This window comes from Eucyclogobius newberryi, unplaced genomic scaffold, assembly GCF_026437365.1.
Source record: "Eucyclogobius newberryi isolate DKJ021-1_F unplaced genomic scaffold, fEucNew1.0.hap1 SCAF_22, whole genome shotgun sequence".
In the NCBI taxonomy this organism is placed as follows: Eukaryota; Metazoa; Chordata; class Actinopteri; order Gobiiformes; family Gobiidae; genus Eucyclogobius; species Eucyclogobius newberryi.
In genome coordinates this window covers 12,215,445-12,232,130 of record NW_027315857.1, presented here as the reverse complement: position 1 = coordinate 12,232,130, position 16,686 = coordinate 12,215,445, and the positions used below count along the sequence as shown (strand labels likewise).

At 39.0% G+C, this 16,686-nt stretch overlaps 1 protein-coding gene across 1 annotated transcript in view; it reads left to right on the top strand.

The window, feature by feature from the left end:
* The first annotated feature begins 505 nt into the window (after positions 1-505).
* svep1 (sushi, von Willebrand factor type A, EGF and pentraxin domain containing 1) overlaps positions 506-16,686 on the top strand; it is a 53,210-nt gene continuing 37,029 nt past the window's right edge. The window contains exons 1-3 of the mRNA XM_072459318.1: positions 506-1,643; positions 15,194-15,449; positions 16,019-16,204. Coding sequence (XP_072315419.1) covers positions 1,113-1,643; positions 15,194-15,449; positions 16,019-16,204 — 973 coding nt within the window. The 5' untranslated portion in view covers positions 506-1,112. The remainder of the gene's footprint in view (positions 1,644-15,193; positions 15,450-16,018; positions 16,205-16,686) is intronic.

The window sequence follows — 16,686 nt, the reverse complement described above, 5'->3', positions numbered from 1 at the left end:
TCAGTCATACAATTTAGATCCCCCCACTGTTTGATGTTCACTCTTATGAATCGCGCTTTTCACTTGGTTCGATTGTTTTTGAAAATTTTCCAATAATTATATACAATTTTTAAACAGTAATTTCTTTACCCAAATCCCAAGGCGTTGCACACTAGTTCATATGTAAATTAAAGATTGCCTATGCAGCTCCACTAATCGCAATTATAATAATAATAAAAAAAATAACAACCAGTAAAATCAAATAGGAACCATTAAAAAGCAATAAATAGTAGTTATACCAATAAATAAAAACACAGCTTGAATTTTTATTTGAACCTTGTTACTGTTTGTCATGCGAGGCAAAATATGATTTTTGTTTTTATTTGAATAATAATGTAATTATATTGTTAGGGTTAATATTAACAAATACTAAGATACAAATGTTAGTTGCCAACGTGCCATCCACATCCCTGCACTAAAGGGATAAAGAATATTGATAATTGCTGCAGCGATAGGGCAGAGGGGGAGGAGGGAGAATGACTTCACTGCGACAGGACGGCCCCTTTTCCTTGTAACTTTCCCCCTCTCTCCTCCTCCGCTGTTTTTAATGATTTGGGGAGCAGAGGGGAGCAGGCGTTCAGAGCTTGGCTGGCCGTGCAGGCAGAAGCTTCAGAGGGGGAACCAGCAGCAGTGCAGATCTGAACAGGACTGAATGGGCACAGGCTTTTTGATCAAATGCATGCTGAGTGACAGCCACAGAGGTGCACAGTTGGAGACAGAGAACATAACACCCGGGACCTTTTCAGACTTACAGCAGTTCAGTCTTAAACACTTTGAAAGAAGCAGGGAAGAAGCAGTTAACACAGATCTTTTTGGAGGGACTGGCAGATGCATTGGAAGACTATTTATTTCAGCTTTCAACTTAAGCCAAGGAAATGGACTAAGAAGCATTTTAAAGCAGAGCAAATCTCCACCTTCACTACAGCAATGCCTTTGAGGAACTGCACCAGGACCCCTCTGATATGTTCCTGGACACTTTAACAGTGATTGGACACTTTTGGTTTTCGAGTTTGCACTGTCCTCAGCGTTGATTGTCCTGCTGCACGAGTTGTCCTGTTATTAATAAAATCACTATGTTTTTTCAAAGGAACTCTTTGACACTGTCATGGACTTGTTTGTTTCTGCTTCTTTGTATCCTGGATGTACGGACAACAGCTGGGCAACAGTCCCAGCTCCAGACCAGGTCAAGGCACATGTCTTCGTTAACCTCTGTGTCCCCTGTAGGAAACCTCTCTGAAAGTGCTGAGCGCAAAGTGGAGAGGCTTGGACAGACATTTAAGAAAAACCTGCGTGAGCTTCGTGAGAAAAGCCTATGCCTGGACTTAGTCTTTTTGGTAGATGAGTCGTCAAGTGTTGGAGCCACGAACTTCCTCAGTGAGCTGAGATTTGTACGCAAGATGTTGTCAGACTTCCCAGTGTCTCCTGAGAACACAAGAGTTGCGCTGGTCACCTTCTCCTCCAAAACTCACGTTTTGGCTCGGGTTGACCACATCTCAGCGCCAAAGTCCAACCAGCACAAGTGCTCCCTTTTCAATCAGGAGATCCCAGCGATCAACTACAGAGGAGGAGGCACCTTCACCAAGGGGGCCTTCCAACGAGCAGCGGTGAGTCAAACCCCTGTCCATTCCAAAATGTCTTTTAGGTCTTATCCACTAAGACAGACACAGAAAAGAAACAGGCACATGATTACATGCACCTAAACACATCTCTTACGCAAATTGCAAATCTGTTAATTTGTCAAGTCAAGGTGGCTGTAAAGTCTGTTCAAAAACTGTCACACCTCAGTCCTTCATTTGATCATTAGAGGAGCTTCATTTCACACAGTACATCATTCAGGTGACAAAAGCAACACCAAAAACATTTTACCACCGATTTGTGCGAAGAGGATGTTGATGTGCCCCAAACCCCAGTGTCTGTGATACCATGATACAGCTACAGCTACATAAATTACTATTCATAAAAACGCAATATTTAAACTTTGAGACAATAGGAGAATTACTTTTTTTTTAATCAAGATTGTTAAGATATTACTTTAAATCCTTACTTTAAAGTTATTTTAAGACTGTGGCAGTTTCCCTGGTCTGGTTTTAGCACTAATGGTTTTGGACAGCAGCCCTAAGCTTAGTGTTTAAAATTTGGCCCTCAGGACAGGTTCTCCACACACCCTGTTTGTTTAAGTGCTGATAAGGAGGCTGCTGTTTTTTAGGGGAGCTTGCTGTCTTATCTGCATTAAAAAACACTCAAAATGTTATCGCTGATACATTAAGTGATATAGGGGATACATGAACTGAGTCATACAGTCCCAGGAACCTTCCCCTGATCAACCTGAATCCTAATGAGTTATTTTTTAATTATTAAAAAATAATTTTCCGGAATTTCATATGGCATTTGTTTGAGTCTTTAGGCTCCTCCAGGCAGCACATGAGTAATAGCAGAGCTACGTGCACACTCCTTGGAAAGATAAATGAGCCTAGCAGATACCAAACTCAGTTTCAGAAGGTTGACCACATCCCCTGAATGTAGCCCTCACCTGATGGATTCAGTCTGACATTTACTGTGTGTTTTTTCATGATTGAGGAAGCAGTGTTAAAAAACAGTCCAGCTGTGATTTATCACCATAATCTTTGGTAGTTAAAAAAAAATCTCCTGTCTGAATCTCACTGGAAAAAGAAAAAAGGTGGCCATCGCCTGTTTCCATTAGCTACATAAATGTGTGGTCTGTTAACAGTGATCGAAAGCCCGCACATCCGCTTGTCATCGTGCACCGACTGAACTGTGATGCAGCTGTCTCATGGCCCAAGATTGTTGAATTTGGAGCATTGTAGTTGTTATTAGTCATCAATCTACCCTCCAAGGTGCTCAGATCATAGCAAAATGTGGATTAAGTGTGTAGTTGATCTCTAAAACCAGTCCATGTCAAACTATTCCAAGAGGAGAACGGCTAATTGTTGAAATGATAATATGGCAAATTTCATTCTTTTGGCTGTGCCTGATACGTCAAAGTTCTGCAGAAAGCTGGGATCCATTAAGAGAAACATTTTTCCACCAGCCGTGCATGTAGGGACAGGGCGCTCTTCCAGCAGACAGCGTCTCTGTCTGTGTCTGTCTCATTCAGCAGAAACGTAAACGACACAGGCTCTTAGTTTAGTCTTGAAAATGTAGCACTTTAAAGACCAGAATTGTTGCCCCACCAAAATCACAGTTTCTGAGTGTTAAGAAGCATCTATTGGATGATTGTAGTTCAGGTTACTCTGATACATTTTTCTGCTTTTATATTTAGTTTCCATTAATTTTCTTCGAACTGAGCCAAATGTCTCAAGGCTTCCGAGAGTACATGTTTTAATGATTCCATTGCTTGCAATTCTGTTGATCCAAGAATTATTGCCTTTTCCACGGGGACTTAAGAGTAGCTTTTAAGTGCCTCAAAATACAGTTCAACACTAAGCAGTATTCATTGTAGAGTCGGCTTGAGAAGATTAATTCATCTATGTGACAATTCACCTGAGTTTGCCATTAGGCTGCCCAATGCCAGACTCTTAAGTGACTGTGTTTTGGCAGCCCTCCTGAGTCAGACTGTCTGCATAGTTGAACCAGACATTGCATTCAGGCACTGTGTGAAAAGGCACAAAGTAGAATGTCAGGAAAATTGGTGGAAAGAGGGGTCACATTTAATAACTGGTAAACGGCAAATATTGTCCAGCATCAGATGCTTAGAAACAAATGAATCCATTGTAAAACCAGAGCACATCTTTGCATTTGTGTAAGTTACACAATTATTATTTATTAATAATTGTATTTACTCCATAAATAATTGTATTTACTCCATTGTTAGGGAATTCCCAACATAAAGGCATGTGACTCTTATTAGTTCATGTGGGCCACGTGCAAAATGACTAGGAGCATAAGTTAAAAGCTGCAGCAGAACACTTGTCATGCTCTAAGCTGTTCGTCTGTAAAGGATGACCTTCATTATCCGGCTCTGCCAGACCACAGCAACTCAAAGAGACTGGACCAAGGGGCTGGTTTGTGTGGTCTCCGTCTCATTCCAGCAGGTCTGCACTTTTTCCTTTTCCCTCCATTTACCTCCCATCACTCAGAGCAGACAGACCTCTGCCCGAGCAGGGGAACATTTGGGTCAGACTTTGACGTATCACAGTCAAATATGTGGTATTGTTTTTCAAAACACTGTCTATTACAAACTTGGCTTGTGTAAACTGCTTATATTAGGCCCATGGAGATGGACCTTGCCTTGCATAAAACACGCACTTGCAGATGAGATGTTACTGTTGGAGAAGAAAATTATAACAATTACCCTCAGTTCAGATGTTTTAAGTCAGACACATCTGCTGTGATTCTGGTTTGGTCAAAATGTTGAGTAGCATCTGTTTGATCCCCTGATTATCTGTGATGAAGTGGTAAGAAAACCGTCTCAACAATCATCATCTCAACAATCATTTCCTTCACCTCAGGAAGTGAGGAGACAGTAGTAGAGTAGGTGAATGATTGAATTGAAAATTAATCAATTCAATAACTAGTTCCAACCAACTTTCTGGTATAAATCTGATACAGTAAATAATAACGGCACGTTACAATGTCACTGCCTTCCTTGTCTTCAGGAGATGAAGTCTCTCTTCAGGGTTTCAGTCAAGATTTCTGTGTCTGATGTTTCAATTGATTTGGGGTTTGAAGGAAGAGCTGCATTAACATTTGGTTTTGCTCATCTGGGTCACTTGGGTGTGGAGAAGTATTCACGTCTGCCTTCCAAACATTTGCTAAGTTAAGTAACCCCAAAAACATTTTAAATATTTGAGTGATTGTTATTGTTACCCTCGTCTCATCGAGCTTAGGAGCTTTGACATGTTGTTGAATAGCAGCCTGCTCTTTCTCTCTGTTCTATCATTTGACTGTTTCTCTGGGAAATGGATACTGAATATTTTCCAGAAATGGTTGACTACTTTCCGACCTTTGCTGGACCCCAAGGTTTTGCAAATTATTTCATCATTAGATTTTATTTCATGCGCATAATGCAACTCTGAGAAAAAATACACGAAGACAGCTCCCAGCTACTTCTTTACCAACTGGCAAAAGTCCGCTGACTAGTTTGCAAATTGACAAAACGTGGTTGACAATAGGACCAATGTTTTTGAGCCATTTCCACATGTTGAGTGTCTCTTTCAGCTTGTGCCAAATCTATGAGAAGTTGTTGACAGAGGGTCAGGTAATTTAGAATACACACCAAGTTGTTTTTAGGGCTCTGTCAGTGTGTTTGGTGCACAATTTTGAGGATTGTCATATCAGGGTTCAGATTAAGGATTTTCACTTGCTACACAATCCGCAATTGTTTTCAAATTTGTATAGCAATTTGATAATTGCATAGCAAAACACAAAAGTAACAAACAATCAATATTTTCCATTGATGTAACAAGATTATTTATTTCAAATGTATTTGTAAATATTCTATTTTTAAAATATTATAATATATATCTATTTTTGAACTCTTGCAAATAAAATTATTTGTTGAACAAATTAATTAACACCAAGTCAGATGGTCTTATTTACAACTTTCTTCCATATCATCATCATCAGATGACTATTTGCATGAGTCTCATTTACATATTGTCTTTACACTCACAAGTTACATATCACCACCAGAGTCGTCATGACGATGAGCTGTCGGTATCAGAATGACTTACACACACAACACGTTTTGGTTTTGTCCTGGACATGAGTGAGTTTGACCCTTTGAATTCCACATCCTCGGGGTGAAAACGGGAGCGCGCGCGGAGGCGGCGAGGGGTTTTACGAGCGCCGCGTCTCACTGATCTCACGACAATAACTACATGTTACACAATAACTACATGTTACACATAGTTATGTGTTACACATAACTATGTGTAACACATAACTATGTGAGGTCAGTGAGACGCGACGCTCGTAAAGCGCCTCATCGCCTCCGCGCGCTCCCGGTGGCTCCTCCAGCTCAGCAGTCTTCTACGCGCGATCTGTGACAGCAGCGGGACCCGTCAAGTGTGTCATGATGTTATTGACGATCGATTGACGAGTGATCAGTGCATTTTAGGCGCTTTGTTTATACAATTGAACACACATTTTTATATCGCAAAAACTGCGATACAAAAGCACTTTTTTCTGACGAACGCATCGCATTTGAGAGAAATTGCGTCGCATTTTGCGATGCGATACCGCTTATTCTGAACCCTGCATATGTTGCTATATCATCTCTATTGCTAGAAAGAATATTGTCAGTTTTTCTCATTGTAGTGAACTCAGAATTACGTAGCACAGTTCACCTTCTCGGTTTTGAACTTGTTCACTAATCATATTGCTCTTTGATACATTAGCGGCTCACACTTTTTAAGCTCTGGAGAGCTTCCTTGTCACTGAGTAGTGTCCAATGAGTTTACTATTTGGGATATGTGACCGTGCCCTACTTGGCCCTAGAAAATGCTCTCATGGTCTGAACAACCAAGCTGTGCTGCTGGTGCCAAACCCCGGCTGTCCTGTTAGAGTGACTTAGTCAATGAAAATGAGGTGACTGAGGCCAGTGTCACAGCCACAATGTCTGCACATTTTTATGTCTCTTGACCCAGACTACAATAATAAACCACATTTGCCTGTTAACAATGTTTTTTTATACTCTGAATTTCCCATCTATTAGCTTTGTGTTATCCCATCTACTTCCGAGTTTCACCTTCCAAAAAAGACAATTCCAATCCAGATTCCACAACGTAGGTAAAATTGAACGCTGTCTACCTAATGTCTCAAGCACAAGGTAAAGCCAGTGATAAACACAGAAAGCTAAAAGTTGGCATCTGAATCGGTTATATATAAAACCATTTTACATTTTGTTTATTGTGTTATGGACCAATGTTGACTCGGCTATATATTGTATTTATATTACATATTTCATTTCGTATAGTTATCGCACTTTTAAAGAAAAGGTTGCTAATTAAAACATGGTCAGAGTTTGAGATTTTATTAACCATAATCATTGTTATAGTGTGTAGAATATTCACTTATGATTCGCTCTGTTTTCCACTCCAAAACACTTGTACTTATTTCCATTTTAGACACTTCCACTTAAATTCTTAGGCTACTGCAGTGATTGACAGGTGATACTGACACAGGCGTTATGAAGTTCGAACAGCATTTTCTTGTAATTTATATGTTGTGTTAGATCCAAAAGAACACTTTGACACTCTCTTGTCAGCATCTTCAGTGCTAGTTTTAACTGCTGTATTTCAGTCTCTAAGAAGCATTATTATAATAAAATAGTTGCTGTGAACTCACTGGAAAATCATGTTTCCGCTAGACCACCATGATGTTGAAACCTAGTAATTTTGTTAATGTGATGGTAATTATCTCAACTATGAAATTCACTGACTTTAAAATCCCACAGTTCAGATTAAACAACAAATTATACAAATGATTCTAGCACAATTATTTATTTTGGCTTCCTGACAGAGCCGAGTAGCAGAAGTGACATGGACTGGCACCTAAAGAAACAAAAATTGTTCCTACGTTCCAGTCGTGGCAAACTAAATAACATGTTTTTACAGTCTGTAGGTCTATTAGTAAGCCTCTTGCAATGTTGATGTTTGATTTGAAAGTGCCAAACTCAGTAGATGTGCTTTCTTTTGTGCAGTCAACTTATTTGTCCCGAAGTCTGTAAATCTGTTTGTTTAAAGGGACTATAAAGGAACTCACACATCTGCATCACGTTATATTTTACGATAGCATTTCGTTTTCTTATTTAATTTCTTTCGTTCCTCTTGAAGCGGCATATAAACATCCCTTTCTGGTGTAAGGTATCTAAACATGAGCTAAAAGCATTTGTTTCCAACTGCATAGTTCCAAAGTTAAGTAAGAGATAGTGCACAACTGCATGTGCCAAATGTGTCTTGATTTATTAAAACATCCACGTGTTTTTAAAAATCCATGGGAAATTATTCTGTACAACCTCAAAAGAAATAATAACTCCTTTGTAGCTGTCATCTTTTTTCAATAATAGCCTCCCATGTTGCGCAAAACTCCGTCATTGGTCTATGGTAATTCATCTTACCGGTAGATTCAGTAAGTTTAAGCCTTTCCATTGAGGTTTTGAAGTCTCAGTTTTACTAGGGGAAATCTCCATCCAAACCGGGTGCCAGGAGGAATTAACTCCTGCAGCGAAGGAAAGAATGGAGCAATGCAGCCATTAACAATCAACAAAGCAAGCCTGTCTTTGCGGTTTAACGTAAGCTTGGAAGATATGGGATGGACTTTCATCTCGAGCTTGAAGACAATGACAGTCCCTAATGTGTTACCAATGTGCACGTTATAAAGTGGCAGCCTGGAGTCAGCGCACCTCACCACCCTGTTGCCTTTTGTTTATTTTCACTCAATCTTGGTCTGTCAGCCGTTAATGTCATGATTCAACACAGTCTCACGTATTACGTAACCCAGACGTACATGGAAGAAACAGAAAACTTTGTCAATATATATGTATATTTTTATATTGCAACACTTTCATGATGTGAGACATGACCTGCCTGATATTTTGATGGTGAATAAGTCTGACATTTTACATTTAGCTCAGGCTCAAATTGCACACTGTTCTTTATTTGGTAGCAAGGATACAAAAAATAATAATGGTAATTTCTTTCCATTGCACATAGTAATTACCCATTAACAACTGTGTAAAGCACCAAATGACTTGTAAGGGGCCTGGGTCTGCATCAGATTCTGTGTAATGTTTAGTTACACATTAGTTATACATAAAAAGTTTACAGTAATTTCTAATTGGCCTATGGAAGCAAGAGAGTGGTCCTTGTATCTGCGTAAAATACAAATGGAGTCTTAAACTAAACTACTGTAATTTCTCATTTATTATGTAAAGCTTAAGAATCAAATTGTGTGTGGCATTTGGAACAACGTTACAAATTTCAGCACCCACAAAATAAAACAAATCATTTGAGTTAGACGTTAGTGCACTCTGCTGGAAAGATAATATTTAATAAATCTAAGTAAGCAAAAAATATTCCAAGTTATTCCATGTCTACTTCAGTGCGACCATTATGAGGAATGTATTTTACAGTTTTCCTATCTCAGCTAAGATATGTGTTCGTGCTGTTTGAATTCATCCAAACTTATATAATTCCTATAATGTTTATAAAGAGAAAAAAAGAAAAGAAAATGCACCTATATTTAGTCATGTGTTGGGTCAAGCCTTTCGTTTTCTGTCTGTATCTTGATCTGGTCCGCACCCAAGAGCTGTTTGTATTCTTTTTAACAGTCAAGCCAAACACAGATAGTGTCTAAATAAGCATTTAAAGTTCTGAGCAAAGAGGGCAGAGGTTTCTAAACTATGCCCAGAAATAATGAGCTTATATTTCCAGTCTGTGATAAGATTAAAAAAGAATGTACAAATGTACAAAAACTAAAAGGCACCAGTGCCATTATTCCTGTCATCATATAACGGTAAGGGGCTGGGTTCATTAGCATTCGCCATAGCTGCCACACATTTATAAATAGCCCTTTGATTAACAGCTGGCTTGCTTTGGCAACGTCTTTATCCCCTCAAGGTGTGGAAAGGTTTCTCCATCTCCCCTGCCAAATGCAATGAGGTGTGAGTCTTTGAAGTCTAATCAGATAAGTGTCTGTTTTGTGAATGCAAAGTAACTTTGAAACCACAACCATTTTTATGGAGCAAAGCAAATGTTGAACATTACTTTATGCAATATCACACTATCAGTGACGCTTTACATAAAACATGCTGAAAACCTTGTAAATACTTTTAACAACAGCTCTAGCCTCTATTTGATACAAGACAATCATTTGAATTTATCATTTTAAATAATCTATGTGGAGTGTGAAATTCTGTTAATACCTGAGGAATTACAGCCTAATTCCAAAAAGGATTACATTCATTATTTGCCTCAAAGTTCTACAAACAATACCCCATAGTGATAACTTGAAAGAAGGTTGTTCGAATTCTTTGCAAAGAAAAAGAGCACAATTCGTACACAAGGCAATTAAAAGTGCTTCACACAACAGGAAAAAAATGCATTAAAGTAGGGCGGTAGATTTAGGTAGGGCGGTAGGCGTGAGTGGAACCATCTTAATGCCTGATTTGATCAGATGTTCAAGATGGCTGGGAAGGCCCCTGGGTGAGAGTGGAGATGGGATAGTGAGGAATCTGTAGTGGAAGTGGATGTTGTAGGGGGGACCCAGGGCTGCTCTTAGGGCAGGGATGCTGTCGGGCCTGTCACAGATGGGTCCAAGCTCTTTGATGAGGACCCTGTGGGAAATAACTCCAGTGTTGGCCGTGATGAAGATTGTTCTGATGCTGTTGCTGATGAATCCTTTGCTGGTGGTGGTGGAGCAGATGCTGATCAATCCTTTGGTGGAGGCTGTGGTTGTGGTACTGTTGATGTTGAAACATTGGCTCGGTCTCTGGCTGATGGAGCAGGAATTCTTCTCTCATTCCTCTCTTCTCTAACTATCTGCTAGTGACCCTGTCCACGGACTCCCACATAGGGCAAATACTCACATGTCTCCAGTAAAGTCCAGGACCCTTTAATTGAACAAAGGTAAAAAGGGGGGGGAATGTGGAATTGCTCAGATATCTGGCACTATTTCTCTAAATGCCAAAGCGTTCTCCAATGTGGTCAATCTTTTTATTTTTCCCTTTACGTTGAGCCCCAATGTTGTAGGATAAAGCAGAGCATAATCCACTTCTTCTGTCTCAGGTGAAGTTTCACTTGATCAAAGGTTTTGTGTTTTTTGACCACTCTCGCAGAGTAGTCATTGAATAATGAGATGATCGAGCTCGTTTGGTCTGGTCCGAGGCGAGATGTCTAGATGCAGCCATGTTTATCACTGAAGTTATGGAATCAGAGATTTATTTTTCGGCTGCAGTGGCATTTCCGCCAGGGCTGCATCTGTCTTTGCCACTACTGACTTTGAAATCTTATCAGTTATCTCCCGCAAAGCCACCATAATCAGTAGTGAATCTTACTCCTGGGCTCCTCCAGTGCGGCCTGGTGTGGGTGGGGGCCGGCGCTGCGGCTTTTGGTGGTGTTGTTCTTCTTCAGTTTAAGTTCCCGAAATAAGCATCCAAGATCCCACGCAGAAATATCATATCTCCCCAGATGAACTTGGAATTTAGACGGATAAATTCAACAGATTCAACCGTAGCCCAACAGACCTGACTAAGCTTAGCAGCCAACATCCGGGAACGGGGCTGCTCTTTTTTCACTTTGATTTTTTCTTTTACCCTCTGGTCTTGTTTTGTTTGTATTTATGAAATGAAAAAAAAAAGGTTGGTTTTCACATAGTGTTGGCGGTCCATAGAGATGTATCTGTTGCACACTTCAAATATGAGGTTCAAAGTGTATTTTCATTGTTGTTTACTTCTGTAACAAAGACAAACATTTGTCAATGTCCATGTCATGCTTTCTGTTGTTACAGGAAACAGTTCTTCTTTTTCAATGTACAATAGCTCAAAATAATCATAAAATAACAAAATATCATATACATAAACAAATTTGTGACAGACATGTGTGTTTGTTCTCTTAGAACGTTTTTAGATTAAGCAAAAGTGTCATTCTTAACTCTCCTGGTGATCCCCTTTGTTTCGATTAGCATATTAGCATACTAATGTTAGCATAGCACAAAGTTACAATAAAACAACAACCAGGCTTCAACTTCATAATCTTACAGACAATTTCGGCCTAAATTGTCCCTCTATTGCCTTATTCATGTTCACAGTTCCCATATAAACATTTGTTTTACCACTTTACCTGTAACAAAGACAAACATTTGTCAATGTCCATGTCATGCTTTCTGTTGTTACAGGAAACAGTTCTTCTTTGAGCAGACGCCCCAGATACGGAGATAATAGAGCTCCCCTTGTGGTGTGGCATAGGAACTACACTAATGCAAATCAAAGCGAATTGAACACAGTCTGCCTTTCTAAAACAAACAAAAATGATATTAAATCAATTATAACATGAAATAAAATACATTTCGGGGGGTGCCCTATTTGCTAGTCCCACATATCAGTGTGGTGACAGGTAGTGGGCTATACAGAATAAGGGAGGGTCTGTGCTTGACGCTGACAGCTGAAAGCGGCTGCATTGACCCTTTCCAGACCACTGCAGCACAATCTTCTCCCTCTTATCCCTCTTTGCTTCTCGCTCCAGAGATTTTGCAATTACCCGCTGCTGCCAGAACTGCTTCAAGTTTGGACCATTAGACAATTAGTCTCTGGGATTTCTCTCTTTCAATGCATGCTTTATTCTCCGGTCACGCCCTCGTCTCGCGTGTCTGATCTACTTTCAGCTTTTGTTTGTAAATGCACTTTTAAACCTGTTTGTTAATGTTTGATATTGAATGTAGAAAAATTGGCTACAGCCTCTTAATGCACATCCAGTATTGTTATATCAATTCTTGCAAGGATTGTAGAATGCCCTGTCCTCCCTAAACTAGGAAATAGATTTCACTTAAAGGACTATCTTGGCTCACCTTTTAATTCTAGAATATATTATTTCAGGTTTTATTTTCTTGGATCATTTCATATCCCCATTATTTTTTATTCCAAGATGCAAGATGTCTAGGTTTGTTTATTCTCAAGAAAATAAAGATTTGTTTCTTCGACTTTAATGTATTGTCTTATTGTATGTGGTGGTTTGTAAACAGGGCTAAAGTTAGTTTGAGAACTGGAGCTGGTCTCGGGGGTGGACTCGGTCATCTGGGTTGTGTTGCCAGTGTTCTGGCGTGGTTTCAGCTGCACAGTCTGAAGAAGAAATAATTACATTTGTAGAGTTTTCTCCTCACCATCTCGCCATTTGTGCCCTTGTGCTGATGCAGGGTTTTGAGGAACCCTAGAATTGAGGGCTGTTTTTAGTGGTCTTCTATGACGTTGTTCAGGGTCACTAAACTGGAAATAACTTGGCAGACACAGCAAGGAGAAAAATATTTGTGTTTAGAGGTATAACATAAAACGCAGAACAGAAACAGAATGATCAGAGAGTGAATAAATAAAAAAAATAATACAAATAGACATCCACGAAACAACAAAAGAAACGGAAAAATTACATTTAAATAAAGGGAGTGTCTGCAGTGCCGCGGCGCGCGGCCGAAACTGCCATGTTATTTTTGTGCCGGCCGCGCGCCGCGGCTCCTGAAACTGCGCCGCTATTTGACTGCGTTTTAGCGCCGTTTTAGACCGCGCCGGGTTAAGGTTAAGGTTAGGGTTAGGGTTAAGGTTAGGGTTAAGATTAAGGTTTGGGTTAAGGTTAGGGTTAAGGTTAGGGTTAAGGTTAAGGTTAGGGTTAAGGTTAAGGTTAGGGTTAAGGTTAGGGTTAGGGTTAGGGTTAGCCATGACGCTATAAGAGAAATCCCGCGGTTCCTGAAACTGCACGGCCATTTGACTGCGGGCCGCGGCTCTGCAGCCACGGCCTTAAATAAAAGCCCTATTTGGTCCAAAGTTTTTCAAATTTTTCCATTTGTCTGATGTCTGTTATTATGTCACTCCCGTCCTTGATCGTTGGTGAAGTTTGTGTCAGCCATTTCTTTGTGATGGCCTTTTTTCCTGCCACCAATAGTTCGTTCCGAAGGAATCTATTAGTTGTTTCCATGGCGGGAGTTTGAGGCCCAAATACATAATTCTAAAGTTGAGAGGGGTGGCAATGTCAAAAACAGTCTGCAGTGCTTTGTCAATTTCAATTCCAATATTTCCGAGCTTGTGTATATACGATGGTCCACATTCAGAATTGAAATAGGTCTATATGAGGCACAGTCAAGTCGATCATTCTCCTCTTTGGATGGATTAAGGATATTATTACTTCCTTTCAACTTGCAAGGATCTGAGCTTTTTTAAGTGCCCAGTTAAAAGTTGATAAAAGCAAAAAGGATTAAGTGTATCTTTTAGAACTTTTTACCATTCTGAGGTGAACCCATCACTACCCGGAGATTTATTGTTTTTTAGTCTTTTGATTGCACTTTGAATTTCAGTGCAAACTAAAAATTAGGTGCTGAAATAACAGCACCTAATTTTTGTTTTGCTCTTTGGTGATTGAGAGTATCCAGAAAACATTGTATTTTTTCTTCTTTGTTTCCTGATATTTTGCTTAACAGTTTTTGTAGAAGGATTCAAACAATGGGTTAGTTTGGTTAAAATTAACTTATTGCTGCCCATCTCATATTATTTTTTTTTCTCTCTTCCTGTTGTTTTCTAAGCTTCCAATCTAATAATTTTGAGAATTATAAACCATTTTCATAATATCTTTGGTGAAGAGCATTTCTTTTTTTTCTTTTTCAAATTTCTTTTTATTATTTTTAATTTCCTGTTGGATTTGACGGTCTTTGTTTTCAGCATTTTTAGCTTCCGACAGCTATTGTTTGTTCTGTAAATCGTTTTGTTTTTTCTGCCTTTTCTGGCTTCGTTTTGGCCGAGGCGACAGCAATTGCCCCCTAAAACTGCCCTAGCTTCTACTTCCAGAGAAAAGGTGGAGAAACCTCACCATTGTCATTTTCCTTCATTTTTTATAAATTGAAGGTCAAAGAGTAGACTAGCATTACATCTCCAAAGGGCATTTTAAGGTATGTAAACAAAGAAGACTTAAATAAACGGTAATTTAATGTTAAAGATTTGAACGATACATCTAACATATTTTAATATCAGCATAAAAAGATCATTGATTCAAATGGAAAATAATAGGGCCCTTGAATGGAGCCTTGAATTAGCCCTTTGTTAATTATACATTTGTCAGACTGAACACCAAAATTGCATTTGCATCTATTTTAGACCTATTGCATAGTTTGTCAAAAAGAAAATGATGGTCCACTAGATCAAAAGCTTTGGAGGGTTCAATAAATACCCTATATAATATATCCAACATCTTGATTTTGATTGAAAGAAGTAAATAACTCAAAAGATCAAAACCCGGACTGAAAATTGATTAAAATATTAAATTAATTCAGATAATTATATAACATGATATAATAATTGTAATATAAAACATTGCTGTTTAGTGCTTATATTCATATTTTGCTCTTGATTATCATTTTAACAATTAATCTAATTTATTATATCTGAGACATTTATTGTTATATTATCTAGGTTCTAACTAATGTTTCTTCTCTCATACAGCAAATTCTCCGTCACTCCCGTGCTAATGCTAGTAAGGCCATATTCTTGATCACTGACGGCTACTCCAACGGTGGGGACCCTCGACCTGTAGCAGCAGCACTGAGGGAACGGGGTGTCGAGATCTTCACTTTGGGCATATGGCAGGGAAACATCAGAGAGCTCCATGACATGGCATCAAATCCAAAAGACCAGCACTGCTACTTTGTCCACAACTTTGAGGAGTTTGAGGCCCTAGCTCGTCATGCGTTGCATGAAGGTACTGTAAGAATGATGTTATAGATAAGCATTGAAAATATTCAATATTATTTCAGACACATCTGTGCCAAGCTTACATTATTTCACACTCATTTCTTTCAAGAAAGTTCAGTTTTGATAAACTCTGAAATTGCACGGCACCACTTTGAAGTCTCAGTGCCCCTGTCATCATATTTCCCCAACAGTAATATTTCTCAAAGGAGGCCTTGACCTTGCTCATAATTTGTTGTTGGCTTTTAGATTTATTTGACGATACTAATTTTACATGGGTTCTTCAGTTTTGTTAATGCCTCTCAATGATTAAGAAGATCTGTTTCCCACACTTACTTAAACCACTTACTTTAAAACCATAATAATGTCATAAGACATATATTAGATATAGAGAAGATTGATGCTAAAATTCATTCCCCAGTTTCTTCTGTGTTGTTTTGTCATAAAGCCTAATGCTAAAGATTATCTTAAAATCTATAATATTGATTTATTTTTGTTTATAGTGTGATACATCATGTAAATATGTTCAAGTAACAACTGATCCTCTTCACTGTGATTGAATGATTTGTCCTCCTTCAGATCTCGTAGACCTTTCCATGGGCAGTTACATCCAGGAGGACCTGCTGCGATGCTCGTCTCTGTGTGAAGCAGGGAAAGACTGCTGTGATATGATGGCCAGCTGCAAGTGTGGCTCCCACACTGGACAGTATGCTTGCATCTGTGAGAAGGGCTATTACGGCAAGGGCCTGCAGCACGAGTGCACAGGTATGAGACTGCTTCTCTGCAACATAAGATCAAATCACAGCTTTACAAAACAAGGTTCTGGATAAGTTTTGAACCTTGTAATTCAGTGTATATTTATTAAATATGTGAATTGCCATGAGATTATGTGCCCTTTAGTATGATCTTGCAATATGTGATTCACTGTATTTGGTGTGGACTTGAAAGGGTTAAATTGTGTATCTTTGAGCAGCTGTACTTAAAAGACTCCACTTGGAAACTTGTAGTGTTAGACCAATATTGATATAGAAAATCAGTGCTAAAGTTTGTACACATTTGTTTAATTCACCTTTTATTCAAGGTCAAACATTGTTCAAAAATGATCCACAATGATATGTTTACTTCATCCATAACTTAGTAGTTCTCTTCCTTTGTGTTTAAAAAAACCCCTCATCAAATCTGGATTTGTGGACCCATTTGTGTGCCTCGTCTCATCTTGTGAAAAATGTGTCTTATAAACCTGTGCT